Below are 15694 nucleotides of genomic sequence, written 5' to 3'. Positions count from 1 at the left end.
CACATATGAGCCCTTTTTCTTGACAGCTTTTTAATAACGTTTAGCTAAAAAGAACTTTGTGAGCTATATTGCCACATACATCATTCTGCATTCTCTAATGGTAATCAGCATTCCACCAAGAGATCAATCGAACAGACCTAGCAGGGATGTCATCACCTTCTAAGAGCCTTAGAGAATATTTCCCAAGTTAAATTACTCCCCCACTGGCAGGAGACACCCACTCACCTGACCTTTCTGGGTCACGCTTTTTCGTGGCCGTGAATCACTGCAGCTTGCGAAGGACATAATGTTGTGTGGGTTATTGATTGGGCCATAACCGTGTATAGTTATCAGTGGGTTGACTATCTGTGATGATATAAAGCATAACTGTGATGATATAGTTGTCCCCAAGTTCAACTTATCTAATATGCCACCTCGAAGGAATAAGGAAATGCTAAGATGATCTCTAACGAGAGTAAGAACTTTGGAGTTGTGTGGATCAGAATTGGCATTGCTTACTTCTAAGGACAGATTTATTACTGCATGGAGGGGGCATCCAGGAGGGAGCCTTTTCTCTCTTGTGTTCCTAGGGGAAATTAGACCAACTTCTGTTCATATTCATCACATTATTTGTTTGTATAGTAGTTGTTCAGTTGAAATGTAAGTTCCCTGAGCTCCAGGACCGTGTTCTTAGTCTTCTCTATATTTCTGGGGGCCAATAGAATGCCTAGGATGTACTTGAGATTTTTTAAGGCATTTGTTGAGTGACTTTATGAGTGCTCATGTTGTGAGGAAGATAAGACATTTGCTTTACACAGTAAATCTACTGTGATCCTAAGTAGGTGATGGAGGAGGGGTTCTCCCCATCAGTGTGTACTAATTAGCACTAGTTAGAAGATACAGTTTCTCCTTCTGGTGACCTTGTAGACAAATGGGTCCTTATGACTACTTCTCTCCAGTCGGCCAGGGGCAGAGGTGGTGCGTGTCCCCATGACACCCTCTAGGCTCTGCCTTCCTTCTGGCACAGTGACCCAGCAGCGTGAATCACTGCGTCACTACAGTGAGCTCACCTGTGGTGGAGGGGTAGCAAAATAGAAGTAAACCTTCATCCTATGACCAGTCAATAGAAATAATGTAATTTTAGATTTTCAAGCAGCATCTATAAAAAGTAAAAAAAAACAACAGATGAAATTTATCTTAATGTTTTCTTTGAGTAGATCTAAATTATTTGATAAATATGTAATCAACATAGAAATTAAGTAGGTATTTTACATTTTTTCAGACATTCTATATCTTCAAAATTTAGTGTGTATTTTCCATAGACAGCATGTCTCAATTTGGACTCACTGTATTTCAAGTACTTAATAGCCACGTGTGGTTAGTAGCTACCATATTGATGGTACACCTCTAGTTAAGCCACTGACATGTAGAATTATTTGTTGCTGCAGCCTAATTTAGCCCATCCTGACTGATACACCAAACACTCATTTTCCTCAAATATCCTGATGCAGTGATTTTTCTAGGTTTGATGTAGGGATTATCAGGGTTGATGCAGAGTAACCAAGAACATGTCGTATCATTGTTCACTTAATAAAATATTTGAAAATCTGTGCTAAAGAGCTCAGCACGTGCCCTCCCCTGATGGCAGCCTAGAGGAGTATTTCCTTGAGCTTCTTATGAATTTAAACCATATTGAAACCTTTGTAGTGGCAAGAAGATGGAAATTTTTGGTCTAATAATAGCATTTTAACAAGCTAATCTGTAATGTGAGAAAGTCACTCATATCTAGATCTCAAGATGTTCATAAATTAATTTAGGAAACATCCATTCTCAATGAGTATGTACTTAGTAACATACGGGGTGCTGGGGATATAGATGTGGAGAGACAGTACGGTCTCCTAGAGACATTAATGAAATACAGAGTGGGCATAAGTAGGTTTATAGTTGTGAGTATGTGAAACACAGTTTATTCTACTATTATTATTATTATTGCTGTACTATTTATTTGTATTACAACAGAATTAATTGAAATATGACCTGTATCAGTTTTCTATGGCTACATAAGAGATTACCTCAGACTTACAGTTTTAAAAGAACATGTTTATGATTTCATGGTTTCTAGGGGTCCAGGGTCCGGGTTCAACTCAACTGGGTCTTCCAATCAGGACACCTTAAGGCTGCCATCAGGTGTCAGTCAGAATGCATTTCTTCCTGGAGTTCAAGGTCTTTTCACATGCTTACTGTCAAAATTTGTGGTTGTTGGTCCGAGGTCACCATTGTCTTGCTGGCTGCCCACCAGGGACTTCTTTCAGTTCTCGAGGCCACTCATGATTCCCTGCTTTCTCAGGCCTTTACAATACATCAGCTCCCTTCTTCAAAGCCAACGGGAGAATTTCTCTGACCTTAGGACTCTGTTTTAAGGACTCACCTGATTACTTCAGGCCAGTTCAGGTTCATCTCCCTTTGGATTGACTCTTGGCAGTGCATCAGCGTCCCAGTCACAGGAGTGATAGCCCCTCAGATTCACAGTTTCTGCCCACACTCAAGAGGAGGTGGTTTTTCAGGATATGTACACCGGGCAGGTGGGAGTCTCAGGGGCCATCTTAGAATTCCACTGCCATATAACTTGAAACCAGACAGAGCAGAATTTACCAGGAAAAAGAAGGTCTCTGTTACTATAACCCAGAGAGAGAAAAAAGCAGCACAAGGTAGGGAAGTGGCCAGATTATGCATGGGTTACTTGAGCGGTTTTCAAGAGACCATGGGAAACCACAGATCATATGCATTTTTAACGATGTCTCTGATGTCAGCGAGAATGTACAAGACAAGAGCAGAACTGGGGGGAGCCCAGCCACAGGACTATTGTAGCCAAGGAGATTGAGGATGGTGGCTCAGTGGAGGATGGTGGCAGTGGAGTTGGAGAGAAGTGGATGGATTTGAGAGCAATGTAAAAGGTAGAATCAGCCCTGGCTGGCGTAGCTCAGTGGATTGAGTGTGGGCTGTGAATCAAAGTGTCGCAGGTTCGATTCCTAGTCAGGGCACGTGCCTGGGTTGCAGGCTGCAGCCCCCAGCAACCATACATTGATGTTTCTCTCTCTCTCTTTTTCTCCCTCCCTTCCCTCTCTAAAAATAAATAGATGAAATTAAAATAAAATGAAATAAAAAAAATAGCTGGACTTAAAAAAAAAAGGTAGAATCAAGAAGACATGGTGATGAATTGGAGGTGGGACAAGGAAAAAAGGAGTCAGAGGTGACCCCAAGTCAAGTCTCCTTCTATCACCATTTATCCCCCCTTTACCCCCTTCTACCTGCCCCCAGCCCCACTGCCCTCTGGCAATCACCATACTGTTTGTGTCTATGATTCTTTCTGGTTTTCTCTTTGCTTAATCCCTTCGCCTTTCTTACCCAGCCCCCAACACCCCTCCCCCATGACAGCTGTCAGTCTGTTCTTTGTATCCATGAGTCTATCTCCACTTTGTTAGTTTATTTTGTTCATTAGATTCCACATGTAAGTGAAATCATATGCTACTTGTCTTTCTCTGATTGGCTTATTTCACTTAGCATAATAATCTCCAGGTCCATCCATGCTGTTGCAAAGGGCAAGATTTCCTTCTTTTTTATTGCTGTGTAAATGTACTGCTGCTTTATTATCCACTCATCTACTGACGGGCACTTGGACTGCTTCCAGATCTTGGCAATTGTAAATAATGCTGCAATGAACACATGGGTGCAAATATTCTTTTGCATTAGTGTTTCATGTTTCTTTGGATATATTCCAAGAAGTGGAATTGCTGGATCATGTGGCAGTTCCATTTTTACTTTTTTTTTGGTAACTCCATACTGCTTTCCACAGTGGCAGCACCAGACTGCATTTCCACCAACAGTGTACAAGGGTTCCCTTTTCTCCACTTCCTCTCCAGCACTTGTGATTTGTTGGTTTATTGATGGTAGCCATTCTGACAGAGTGATGTCTCATTGTGGTTTTAATTTGCATTTCTCTGATGATTAGTGACATTGAGCATCTTTTTATATGTCTATTGACCATCTGTATGTCCTCTTTGGAGAAGTGTCTATTCAGCTCATTTGTCCATTTTGTAGTTGGAATTTTTGCTTTTTTGGTGTTGAGTTTTTAAGTTTCTTTTTTGTTGTTCAAGTACAGTTGTCTCCATTTCCCCCCCTCCAATGCCGCTGCCCCACCCATCCACACCTCCTATCCTCGATCCTACCCCCTTTGGCTTTGTCCACGTGTCCTTTATACATGTTCCTTGATGACCATCTTAAAAATTTTAGATATTAACCCCTTATCAGATGTGTGAGTGACTATGTTCTCTCATTCAGTGTGTTGTTTTTCCGTTTTGTTGATATTTCCTTTGCTGTGCAAAATCTTTTTAGTTTCATGTAGTCTCATTTCTTTATTTTTCCTTTTTTTACTTATTGAACCACCTACTGTTCCACCATATCAGCTTGAGAACAACCCTGCAAGGTGGGCATTGTTTTTCTCACTTCACAAATGGGGAAACTGAGGCTCATGAACTAAGTAACATGCCTAGAGACGCATGGGTAGTGAGTGACGGAACCAGGCTTCAAGTTTATTTTTACCTTCGGCCTTAACATTCACTTTAGGGTGCAGAGGGAACTGTATGCACTATACCCTTGGTTCCGATAGGTGACTAAGCATTTTTCCAAAATCAAAACAACAGTGGAAGTGAAATCATGTTGGCCTCAGCTTCCTCTTGTGGAGCAGCAGCTCTGAAGCCCCGCTGCCTTGGTGGGAATCCAGGTGTCTTCCTTACTCAGGGTGTGACCTTAACCAATGTACCCATCCCCTCTGTGCTTTAGTTCCTCTTCTGCAATCAGTCAGGGGAATAAGGATGCCTGCCCTATGAGATTAGATTATTTAATGTGTTCAAAAGCCCCCAAACACTACCTAGCATGTAGTAAGCACCCACCTCTACCACTACTAGTTTTTTTATTCAAGAGGCTTATCTGAATTTTCAATTGGAAATTAATATTTACTTTCTCACTCCCACCAGCATTTAGGGGTTTGCTTTTGTCTTACTGCCAGCAAGGTTATGAGAAAGTGTTATCCAGGTGGTTTCCTAAAGGGATGCAGAACAGATGCAAGAGGCTACCCTGATTTGACCCTTGGCGCTCGATAAGTGCAACTGTCCAGCATATGCGTATATGCCTCAGGCTCTTTGCCTTTGACTCTTTTGTGGCCTAGAATGCTCTCTTTTATATCACGGAACAGCCTTTCTCTGCACTGTCTTCAGGTTTCGGCTCAAATGTCACCTTATCAAAAGGCCTGTCCACTCTACTTAAAATAGATCTCCTTCTCATCATTACTTACTATTTCATTACCCTTCTTTATTCTTCTTCTAAGCACAGAGAGGTGTGTTGATTGAGGGTCTTTGTCCCCAAATAGAACTCAAACTTCATGAGGCTAGGGATTAAGTCTGTTGAATGTTGATGAATAAATGAATGCGCTAAGAGGAACACATAGTAGATGCTGGGTCCTGTGGAGGGACAGGAGACAGGATTTGGGGCCTTGACTTTCAGGCTTTCTTCTGGTTTAGCCTTGTAGTCAAAGGCTGGAAAACCCTTCCCAGAAACCAATTCCTTATTTTTTGTCTTCCCAGGTTATCACTTGGATGAGTGCTGTGATCTTCCCACCATATATGGCATGGCCCTTCTTGGAGATGCTAATGGCTAACATGTTTTTAGATGTACTGTCTGCATCTTGCCTGTATTATGTCGTTTAATGCAATTCAGTAGATAGGTATTGCTATCATTACCCATTCTGTAGTTGAACAGGCTGAGGCACAGAGAGGTTCAGAAGCTTGCCCAAGTCACAGAGCCGGTAAGAGGTAGACATGTGAATACAAATATATGCAGGCCAACCTTGGAACCTGCATTTCCAACTAACCTCTGTGACTCAGCTCCTTCTGTGATTCTGGACTTCTACTCTCTCCCAGAGTGACCCCATCTAATCCTGTGACTTTAATATTGTCTATGCCCTGGCCACACTTTGTATCTCTGGGCCTGACTGCTCGCCTGAGCTCCAGACGCATCCATCTAACTACCCACTGCACAACCGCTCCTGGGTATCTTGAACTTAACACTTCCAAAATGGAATTTATGATACCTCCATGACCCTAGTCCCAAACCTGTTTGTCCCTCAGTGTCCCCTCCTCAGCAGTGACATCAGGTGTTATGACATGTAGGGATGTGAGATGGATTTGCTTGGATTAGATTAATAGCATGCTATTTTTCCTTTTTCTAACTATTGCCTTATCTAACCTTCCCTTACTAAATTTTGATGGACCAAGGCAAGGACCATGATTTATACACCTTTGCATTTCTACCATCTAGTATAGAAGGGGTTCAGTATGTTCTCGTTGAATGAAGGGGCGGGAGGAATGTTTTCTGTGGATCATATCTGTTTCTACTCCAGGTAATTTCACTGCTTCTACTTAATTTCTCCAGTTGTTCTTCTAAGGATATTTTCCAAATTTCTCTAAATGGTCATTTTTCTTCTCCCCAGTGTGCTAACCTAAGGGATTTTTTATTGCAGTGTGTTAATGAAACAACTCCAGGTTTCAAAAAAGCAATTTCTCTTCACTTTGGCACTCTCATACTTGGATTTATGTGGAAATACTTAATAATGAGGAAAAAGCTATTTAGAAATAGTAGTGTAATCATTCAGCAGTAGAGAAAGGAGTGCTATATAAGCCATATAATTAGCAATCACTGTTTCACATTTGTGTTTTTCTGGGCTGAAGTTCAGTTCCTCCTTGAAAAACTGAATACAAATAATAAGGCTTGTGCATACCCACTGACGCACATGGACATGTGTGTACACACAAAGCACACACCTGTGCATGCACACACAGGACCCATGAATAGACATTCGTCGTCATTTAAGCGTGTTCTGTTAACATTTTTTCTCAAAATTATCAGAATAACTTTTAATAGTCTCAAATCAAACCTCAACTCATTCGTAGCTTAATTTTCCTTTTTTTCTTTTTGTTGCCTTGTTTTCTAAAATATGAAATTCTTTTCAGATGAGTTTGTAGAAACTGATAAAGGGACAATTCATGGATTACACATCTTCAATGGAGGTTCAAAGCCGTAGACTTATTTCAGCCTCAGAGTTTATTAGATAAAATTGACAAGGGAGTGGAGGGGTGTGAGTGCGGACTCAGCTCTGTCTGGGACAGATGCTCAGTTTGGTAGAAGGGTCACTGCCCTATTCTCTCCCTCTTTAAGACATTAAAGGAAGGCCTCGCCCTGGCTGGCGTAGCTCAGTGGATTGAGCGCAGGCTGCGAACCAAAGTGTCACAGGTTTGGTTCCCAGCCAGGATACATGCCTGGGTTGCAGGCCATAACCCCCAGCAACTGCACATCGATGTTTCTCTCTCTCTATCTCCCTCCCTTCCCTCTCTAAAAATAAATGAATCTTTTTTTTTTTTTTTAAAAAAGGAAGGCCTCTCTCACCAAGTTTGTGTGGGAATAAAATGAGGTAATGTCTGAAAGTGTTTTCAAATTACAGAGCACTAAAAAAAATTAAGTGATGGCCTTATACTTATGATAATTGAAATAATAAAAAGAATACTTTTTTTAAATCCTGCTGAAGGAATCAAAATGGCTGTGCTTTTTATGCAGAAAATGGATAAGATCCCACATTAGGATTTTAGTTGATTCAGTATTCAGATAATGAACTTGGCTTTTCCATGTATAGAAATGTGGCATTTTTAAAAGGTACCCTAAGTGGAATATACTAACGTATTCTTCTTAAGATTTTCATACATTCATGGGGATCCATAAAATGATTATCCTCCCACTGGATTGTTTTATTTTCTGTAAAACTAGCAATTACAGCAATTCCATGAAGAGAGTACATTCTAAGATTCTCTGCTGCTCTAAACAAAAGTTTGGCTGATTCCGTGGATCAGTCAGATTCTGTGAATCAGTCACATTCCCATATTGTTTTCCTCACTGTACATTTTTACTCTTTTTCTCCTGGATGAAAGAAGAAGCAACAGTGAGTGTAGAATCCTGTAGCCAAGCCAGGTGAATTTAAAGAATTCTGTGGTCACAATTAAAATTTCCAAGCAGAGAAGCCACAAAACCTTCCTGGACTCTGCAGTGTATCTTTGATTTAAACAAAAAAGATCCATTTTTAGGAAGCACAGTCTTTAGTCTGCTTTATAATTGGGATAACTATACTATATATTAAAACACAAATGGTGATATTTTTCAAAGCACAAACTGCTCAACTCGTGAGCTGTGAGACTACCTCTATTCAGGGCATCTGTGCATCTGCAGGTGCTAATGGGCGGAGACAGACAGCTTTGTGTGTATGAGTTATGTTTCTATATGTCCCACACAGGTATTGCTCCCCGTGAGCTGCTGCCCCTGGCTACTAGGCTCCGAGCAACCTGTTCAGGGAGGACTGAATGTAATACATTACTAAACAGAAAAGCAGTTTGTGCAAAGAGACACAGCCCTGCTCGTCATGTCTTCAGTGGCTAGTGGCTTGTCCATTTTCTGGATGGTCCCCTCATTCGCAGTAACTTGCTGTGTTGGCTCCAAGGGTCACTTCAGCAACAGTCACTTCCTGCTTCACAGGACCCCCAGCCTTCCTTCCCCCTGGGCCAGGACTGACTGTTCACCTTTCACTGGCCATATTCATGACTCACACGAATATTGGTTGTGCGCTTCCTCTGTAGCAGGCGCTGTGCTGGGCCCAGAGGAATTGTCCTTGAATAACAACATTCCCTGTCCTCACGGGGCTTACAGTCAGGGGCCTGCTTGTTCTAAGCTTGAAGGTAAAACCTCATTTAAGCCGGAACTACCAGAAAGTTTGATTTTTCAGGGCCATATCAGAGGGTGCCCCCCACCACAGTGGATTTGGGCCCCGGCTCTCTTCCCTGTGGGAAATTTAGCATCACCAGAGTCCTAAGAACATTGTAACTGACACCAGTTTGATTTTTATGATATCTCAAGGAGTTCTTATGAATTAAGTACAGTATTTATAAGCCCTGCAAGAAGACCCTGAATGAAAATATGAGAAATAAATTATAACTGAGCATCATCTACAACTGAAAAACAATTTCCTGTAGCACATAAGCCTAAAGTTGAGCTTCTATTTCTGTCAGCTGTGTAAAAATATTGGATTGTTTCTAAATAGCACTATAAGGAGAGTTCAGCCACAAAGGTCTAATGTATCCATGAACATTATTTTTTTAAAATTGTTCGAGTACAGTTGTCTCCATTTTCACCCTACCCCCCCACCTCACCCATCCTTACCTCCTACCCTTGAACCCACCCCCTTTGACTTTGTCCCTGTGTCCTTCACACAAGTTCCTTGATGACCTCCCCACTATCCCCTATTATCCATCTCCCCCCTCCTCTCTGGTTACTGTCAGTTTGTTCTTTATTTCAATGTCTCTGGTTGTACTTTGCTTGCTTGTTTGTTTTGTTGGTTAACTACGAAAGTTTAAATGGTGTGTCGCCTGGAAAGCCCTGTGTGAGAAAGAGGTGGATAAACCATCGGCCACTGGGCTCACTCACACCGGTTTGGCTCACTGTTTTCTCATCTTTATTCTCCTTCCTTCCAGCCTTCTGCCTGGAAAATGGTGATGTCCCCTTGGCCAGAGTCATAGGCCAAAATCTGGTGGGTGGTTATCAGGGTGGGAATACCTAGTTTATTTCTCCATCTAAATTGTGTGCTGATATAAAGTCCATGGGAGGCAAAGGTTGGAGGTCCTTTGAAAAGGCTTTGCCTAGATTCTTTCTGACTAGTGTTTTCGGATTCTTAGGATATGTTCCCAGAAGTGGGATCACTGGGTCAGAAGGCAGTTCTATTTTTAATTTTTTTAGAAAGAATACATGCACCCACCCCTATGTTCATAGCAGCATCATTTACGATAGCCAAGGTCTGGAAACAGCTCAAGTGCTCACCAGTAGATGAGTGGATGAAAAAGCTGTGGGACATTTACACAATGGAATAGTACATAGCAGTAAAAAAGAAGGAACAGCTCTTACCTTTTGTGACAGCATGGATGGACCTGGAGAATATTGTGCTAAGCGAAATAAGCCAGTCAGAGAAAGATAAATATCATGTGATCTCATTCATAGGTGAAATCTAATGAACAAAATAAAGTGATGAACAAAATAAAACTAGAGGAATGGATGACTAGAAGAGACTAATAGACCTCAGGGGGGAGGGAGGGTGGGGAGGACTGGAAGATATTTGCCAAAGATTATACACGTGCATGTATATGTATGTATATATCCATCCCATGGACAGACAACAGTTAGTAAAGGCCACTGGACTGGGGGGCTTGGTGAAGGGGGGAAAGGTGGGGTGGGGAAATGGCGGACATCTGCAATAGTGTCAACAATAAAAAATTAAAAAGCCAGGTTTATGAAAAGGAACATGCTTTGCCTGATTCTGAGCCAGGTTTAAGTCCCACATGTCTCAAATCCCTCCGTCTCCACCACCAGCAGCTTCCCTTGGCCTGGCTAACTGAGAGCACCTCTCCCTCTCTCTGCTTTCTCGGGAACTCTCCCTCAGCATCCATTTCCCAGAAGGAAGCCAGCACGATCTTGGAAATCCCAAATCCAAATGACTTCCTCGTGTTCCTAGGTTAAATTCAAACTGTCTTGTGAAGCACTGCACCCTCTGGCCCCTGCTCACCTTTCAACCTCTTCTCATGCCAATGTCACGGCTAAACACTCCAACCACTCTGCTCTCCTTTCGGTCCCTCAAACACAGGCCATGCCGAGCAACTTTCCAAATTAGGGGCTTTGCACCTGGAACCTCATCCCACGCTCTTTACCTCTCTGGGCCCTTCTTCACATCTTAGCTCACAGGTCTCCTCCTCAGAGAGACCTTACCTTGACCTCTAGTGTGTGCCCCTACCCCATAATGCTTTTTTCCATTACTTTTTTTTCTTCAGAACACCCATCACTATCTGAATTCCCCCCCCCCCTTTTTAACTTTTAGCCTATCTTTTAAAAATACTTTGGCAAATTGTAAATGCCATTGATATCTCTTTGGTTCACAGCGGGCTGGTTCTTCAGTGCCTGGCACACAGTGGTACGTTTGCTGAATGAATACATGCACATATAGTGGCTCAACTTATTGTCAAAAAATACCCCAAACTTAAACTCCATACAAGTTCATACCTTCTAAGTTACAACTCAGTTGAAACAACAGGAGACTTGGATATACTTTTCAATTTAGTTCCTTTTTTTTCTATTTCAGTCCTCCTTAATAAATAGTGACATTATCTTTGTGAAGTTGCATGCCCCGTGGGAAGTGCTTGGAAGATATGCAGAACAAATGAATGTAAGAATGCCCTTCAGGTAGGTGTAAATGTATTTTCCTCACTCTGTCTGCTGCTTCACTGTAAACCTAATGTGCTCCTCTCTCAGGACAAATATAACTGAAATGTAGACTAGAATGCTACTAGGGAAGAAAACCTTTCAGATGTTTAGGAAGAGCAGTAGGTCTTCATGGCCAATAATGATTTCAGGGCTTTTGAGAAAATTTCTGGCTAATCCATTCCTTAGCAGTTGGATATGTCAAGTGTCTGTGAAAAGAATTTTCTGAGTGGCATTTCCATTTCCAAAGTGCCATGTTTGGAAGGCTTCGTGTGGCTGCTTTGATGAGCTAGGCTCTGGGCATCAGTGGTGCCTGGTGAAGTTCATGGTCCTTCCTGACAGGTCCCTTCCAGAAAAAAAAAAAACAAACACATTAAAATCAACCCACTTCCATAGAAACAAGCTCAAGAAATTTCATGAAAATGTGCTCTATTTTTAAAAATAGCCATTGTTTTTTAAATTTTAAAAAGTCAGTTTATAAATATTGTACAACCACAGGCATTGTTATTTATTTCAGGAGGAAGAGAAAATACTTTGTGTGGATGGCTTAGTTATTTAAAGGGATTAATTTACCTTCATCCCACAGTGAATATTCTTGTTTTCCCTGGAGGTTAAGGAAAAGTGATTTTCATTTTCTAGACAGAAATAAAATAAAGTGCTGAACTTGAAAGTATAAATGCCCAGATGTGTGGGAAGTCCATAATGGAGTTTTCTAAAGGAGGCAGAGGGTTTCAGTACCAAGGACAGTTCCAGCAGGAATGAATCCTTACATACTTCTGGTGTGCAGTTTGCCACTGACACCAAGTCAGCCAACAGGAACTAGGCAAACTGGTGCCAATTCTAAAATGTACCTCTTAATTTAGCTGTGGAAAGTAATAGAGACAGAGAACCCGCTACATTCATAGAGACAGAGAGGAACTAGGGACACATTTAGGGAAGGGCAATTTCCATTCATAGTCCTGTAACATATCTCCCTGGTGTATGTTTTTTTCTTTGTGTGCCATTATATTCTAATGTTAAGTCAAAATAGAGGCTTGGATTTCTAGCATCTATTTGCCTTGCGGCAGAATTCTCAAAGGACTTGAGATAAACATAGCTCTAATCTTTGGATTTATTTTTGTATTTAAAATGTTGCAAAGGAAATCTGAGAACCCAAGGGTTTATATGTATAAAATCACTACGAGAGAGAAGGATTATCAGTTTAGTTTCCATTGAAAATTGCTACATGGTAATTATAATTAATTAAAGCCAATTATTTATCAATACTGTAATTATCTAATATGGATTATACTATATCACACATAAGGATGACTACAAAATATGCTTAGATAGTATCACATATCAGACCAACATCTAGCCAAGGAAGCCAAAAGTCTACTTTTAGGTAAAAGCAATGTAGTGAAACTTCATGAAATTGATACCCCCTCCCCAACAGAAATCACAAAACCTTCTGGAAGAACACCTGTCAGGAGCCAAGAATCCAAGCAGATTGTGGAAAGTGGAGCATTGTTAGCCCAGAGCAAGCTCCCTTAGCCCCCTGCAGGACTTCCTGTCTGGAGGACCCAGCCACGTCCTAGGGGCACTTCCACTTGCTCCTTTCCTAGCAGAAGAGCGCTGCCTGTAAGCAATGTTAATAATCCTTTCCCGATGTGGGAGTAAGAGGATGTGACCCAAGCAATAAAATGAAAACCATAAATAATGAATGATAATCTTTTTAAACATAGGAATTCCTGTAGCACGATAGTTTTAGGAGAAAACACTATTAATGTGTGGACACGAACAGGCCTCATTAATATTGATGTACTTTGACCTGAGCGTGGCTTTACTTGATTCAACTAAATGCAGTGAAAATTCATGCTATCATCTTGTCAGCCAACATTTCAGACAAATATCTCTAGCCTAAGGAGGATATGCATTTCCCAAAGAGGAACTACCCTGCCATATTATTTCAACAAAGGGTGCAAACATCAGTTTGCCTGAGTATGAATGGCCTAAATAATCTTATCTATATCTATTGTTTTCTGCAGACTACACTTCTGAATCCCAGGTTTAGAGTCCTACAGTATTTAAAAGGAAGTTGAGGAATAGGTTTCTTGTGGGAAATTCCCAATGAAACCTGTTTCTTAAACACTTATATGTCTGTGAATGTGGGGTTTTTCTTGAATAGACTATTTTAGAGCATTTTTAGGTTTACAGAAAATTGAGTAGATAGAATAGAGTATTTCCATACATCCACCCCCTCTTACCCCATGCAGTTTCCTTATTATCTTGCAGTAGCATGGTATATTTCTTATAAATGGTGGACCAATATTAATACATCATTATTAACTAAAGTCCATAAATTACTTTAGGGTTCACTTTTCCTGTGTACAGTCCTGTGGGTTTTGGTAAATGCATATGTCCTGTATCTAGGCATTGAGGTATTGCATAGAGTAGTTTCACGGCCCTAAAAGTCCCCTGGGCTCTACCTGTTCATCCCTCCCCCACCCACCGCAACCCCCAACCCTGGCAACTGATCTTTTTATTGTCTCTACAGTTTTGCCCATTAATAACATGGACATGTTTTTAAATTTTCATAGACATGAGAAATAGTTTGGAGGGTATAAACTTTCCATTTTTTCAAAAATGAGATAGCTCTGTAACAGCTCAGAATACATATGAACCACCTCTATTTCATGACTACTCGATTAGTTAAAGCCCAAAATATGGAGAGATGGCATTTTAATAAAGCAGCCAATATATGTGCTCTTCATTCCACCATACCCAGAATTTTCATTGGTAATATTTAAACAATGCAGATACATAAAAGTATGACATATTAAGTTTAATTTAGTAAAAATATTTTCCTGGATCCCTTGGTTTACATTGTTAATTCACCTATAACCAGGGCCGCTGGTTAGGCAGCATGGTTATTTCCAGCTGGGTGTTGATGCTGACTAGTTAGGGTTCTTCCCATTCTGGTTGTAAAATATCTATATTTTCCTACTACTGCTGCTTATATCAAATGAGAGAAGGATTCTGTAAATTTAAAGTGCTATATAAATATTACTTAGCATAATACTGGTCCATTAAGTTACATACATCGACAGCAGGCTGGCAGCCCATCTCTGCATCCCTGAGAAAAAGGTGATCTCAGTGGAATTCACACCAATACCAGCTTCTCCACATCACTGCCCTGTACAGGTTTTATAGACCAGTGACACCCATAAAAAAAACTGGTAATGAGGAGAGAGAGGAATATCCATGGAAAATGTTTCGTAAGATTTCACGACTCAAAAAGCGCATGCCCTGTGTTCCCACTACATTCCTCACTGTTAATCTCTTTTTAGTTTTTTCTTCTTCACCTCTTACAGGCTTCTATCTTCAATCTCCTTTCCTTCCTTGCTAGTTCAAACTGTAACTGACGATGGGTTTTCTTCTCGACTGGCTTCATTTTTGCTGTTCTTCCAGGAGAAAAATCTATTACCTGCCCCGCCGGTACAAGTTCATGAGCAGGTTAGTAGCATGCTCTGTCCTGGTAGTGCTTGTCTGGTCTGTTGCCTTGTGTGCTCTAACAATGACAAAGAGAGGGACCTTTGTCGCCTGGGAAAGCTGGCTGCTCTGCACATTCCAAAAATAGCCACTTTGGCTGGAAAAAAAAAAAAAGCAAAGATGAAAATATCCATCCCTCTCGGAGTGTTTCCTCTGAGTTATCCTCACTTGGGAGGATGCGGTTCATCTGCAGGGGTGTTTGTTTCTGTTTGTTTGTTTAAGACCATTCTGTTAGATAAATCCCCAAACATCCCAACTGTATAGAGCATCTTCGGCCTGAATGTTATTTTTTTCCCACAGAAATTCCTCTGTCCTCTATATGTTGAAATCTTGAAGTGCAGACAGTCAGCCTCTCAGAAAGCTGATGGCTGCCAGGTGCCCCCATGGGTGGGGACCTCCTATGTGGTGAATATTTTGTTAATAAAGTATGTAGGTACATTACCTCACCACCACCACCCCCAAAAAACAGAATCCACTGGGTGAAGATTGCCCTTACTATGCAGTGTGTCTTTCCAAAGCTTGTTTTTATTGTTTGTTGAGAAGCCAGGAAGGCAAGGGAAGCATTCATGATGTTCTTTTTACCTCTACTTTTATTTTCTTTTAATTAAAAAAAATTGTAATGTCAGTTTACATTCAATATTATTTTGTATTAGTTCCAGGTGTACAGCATAGTGCTTAGACAATCGTGTACTTTACAAAGTGTTTCCTCTGATACTTCGAGTCTGTTATGATCATTAGCCATGTAATTTAAAAATTTAATTGGTCCTATGTGACCATTCACCCTGAGCTG

The 15694-nt window shown here is 41.0% G+C and overlaps 1 protein-coding gene across 1 annotated transcript in view; it reads left to right on the top strand.

The window, feature by feature from the left end:
* The window catches only part of ANO4 (anoctamin 4), a 190167-nt gene that overhangs the window by 60120 nt on the left and 114353 nt on the right, over positions 1 to 15694 (top strand). Inside the window, exons 6-7 of the mRNA XM_045826360.1 lie at positions 11255 to 11355; positions 14824 to 14868. Coding sequence (XP_045682316.1) covers positions 11255 to 11355; positions 14824 to 14868 — 146 coding nt within the window. The remainder of the gene's footprint in view (positions 1 to 11254; positions 11356 to 14823; positions 14869 to 15694) is intronic.

The sequence above is a fragment of the Phyllostomus hastatus genome, unplaced genomic scaffold, assembly GCF_019186645.2.
Source record: "Phyllostomus hastatus isolate PE091 unplaced genomic scaffold, TTU_PhHast_1.1 phas_scaffold_755, whole genome shotgun sequence".
Taxonomy (NCBI): Eukaryota; Metazoa; Chordata; class Mammalia; order Chiroptera; family Phyllostomidae; genus Phyllostomus; species Phyllostomus hastatus.
This window is presented reverse-complemented; position numbering and strand designations above follow the sequence as displayed.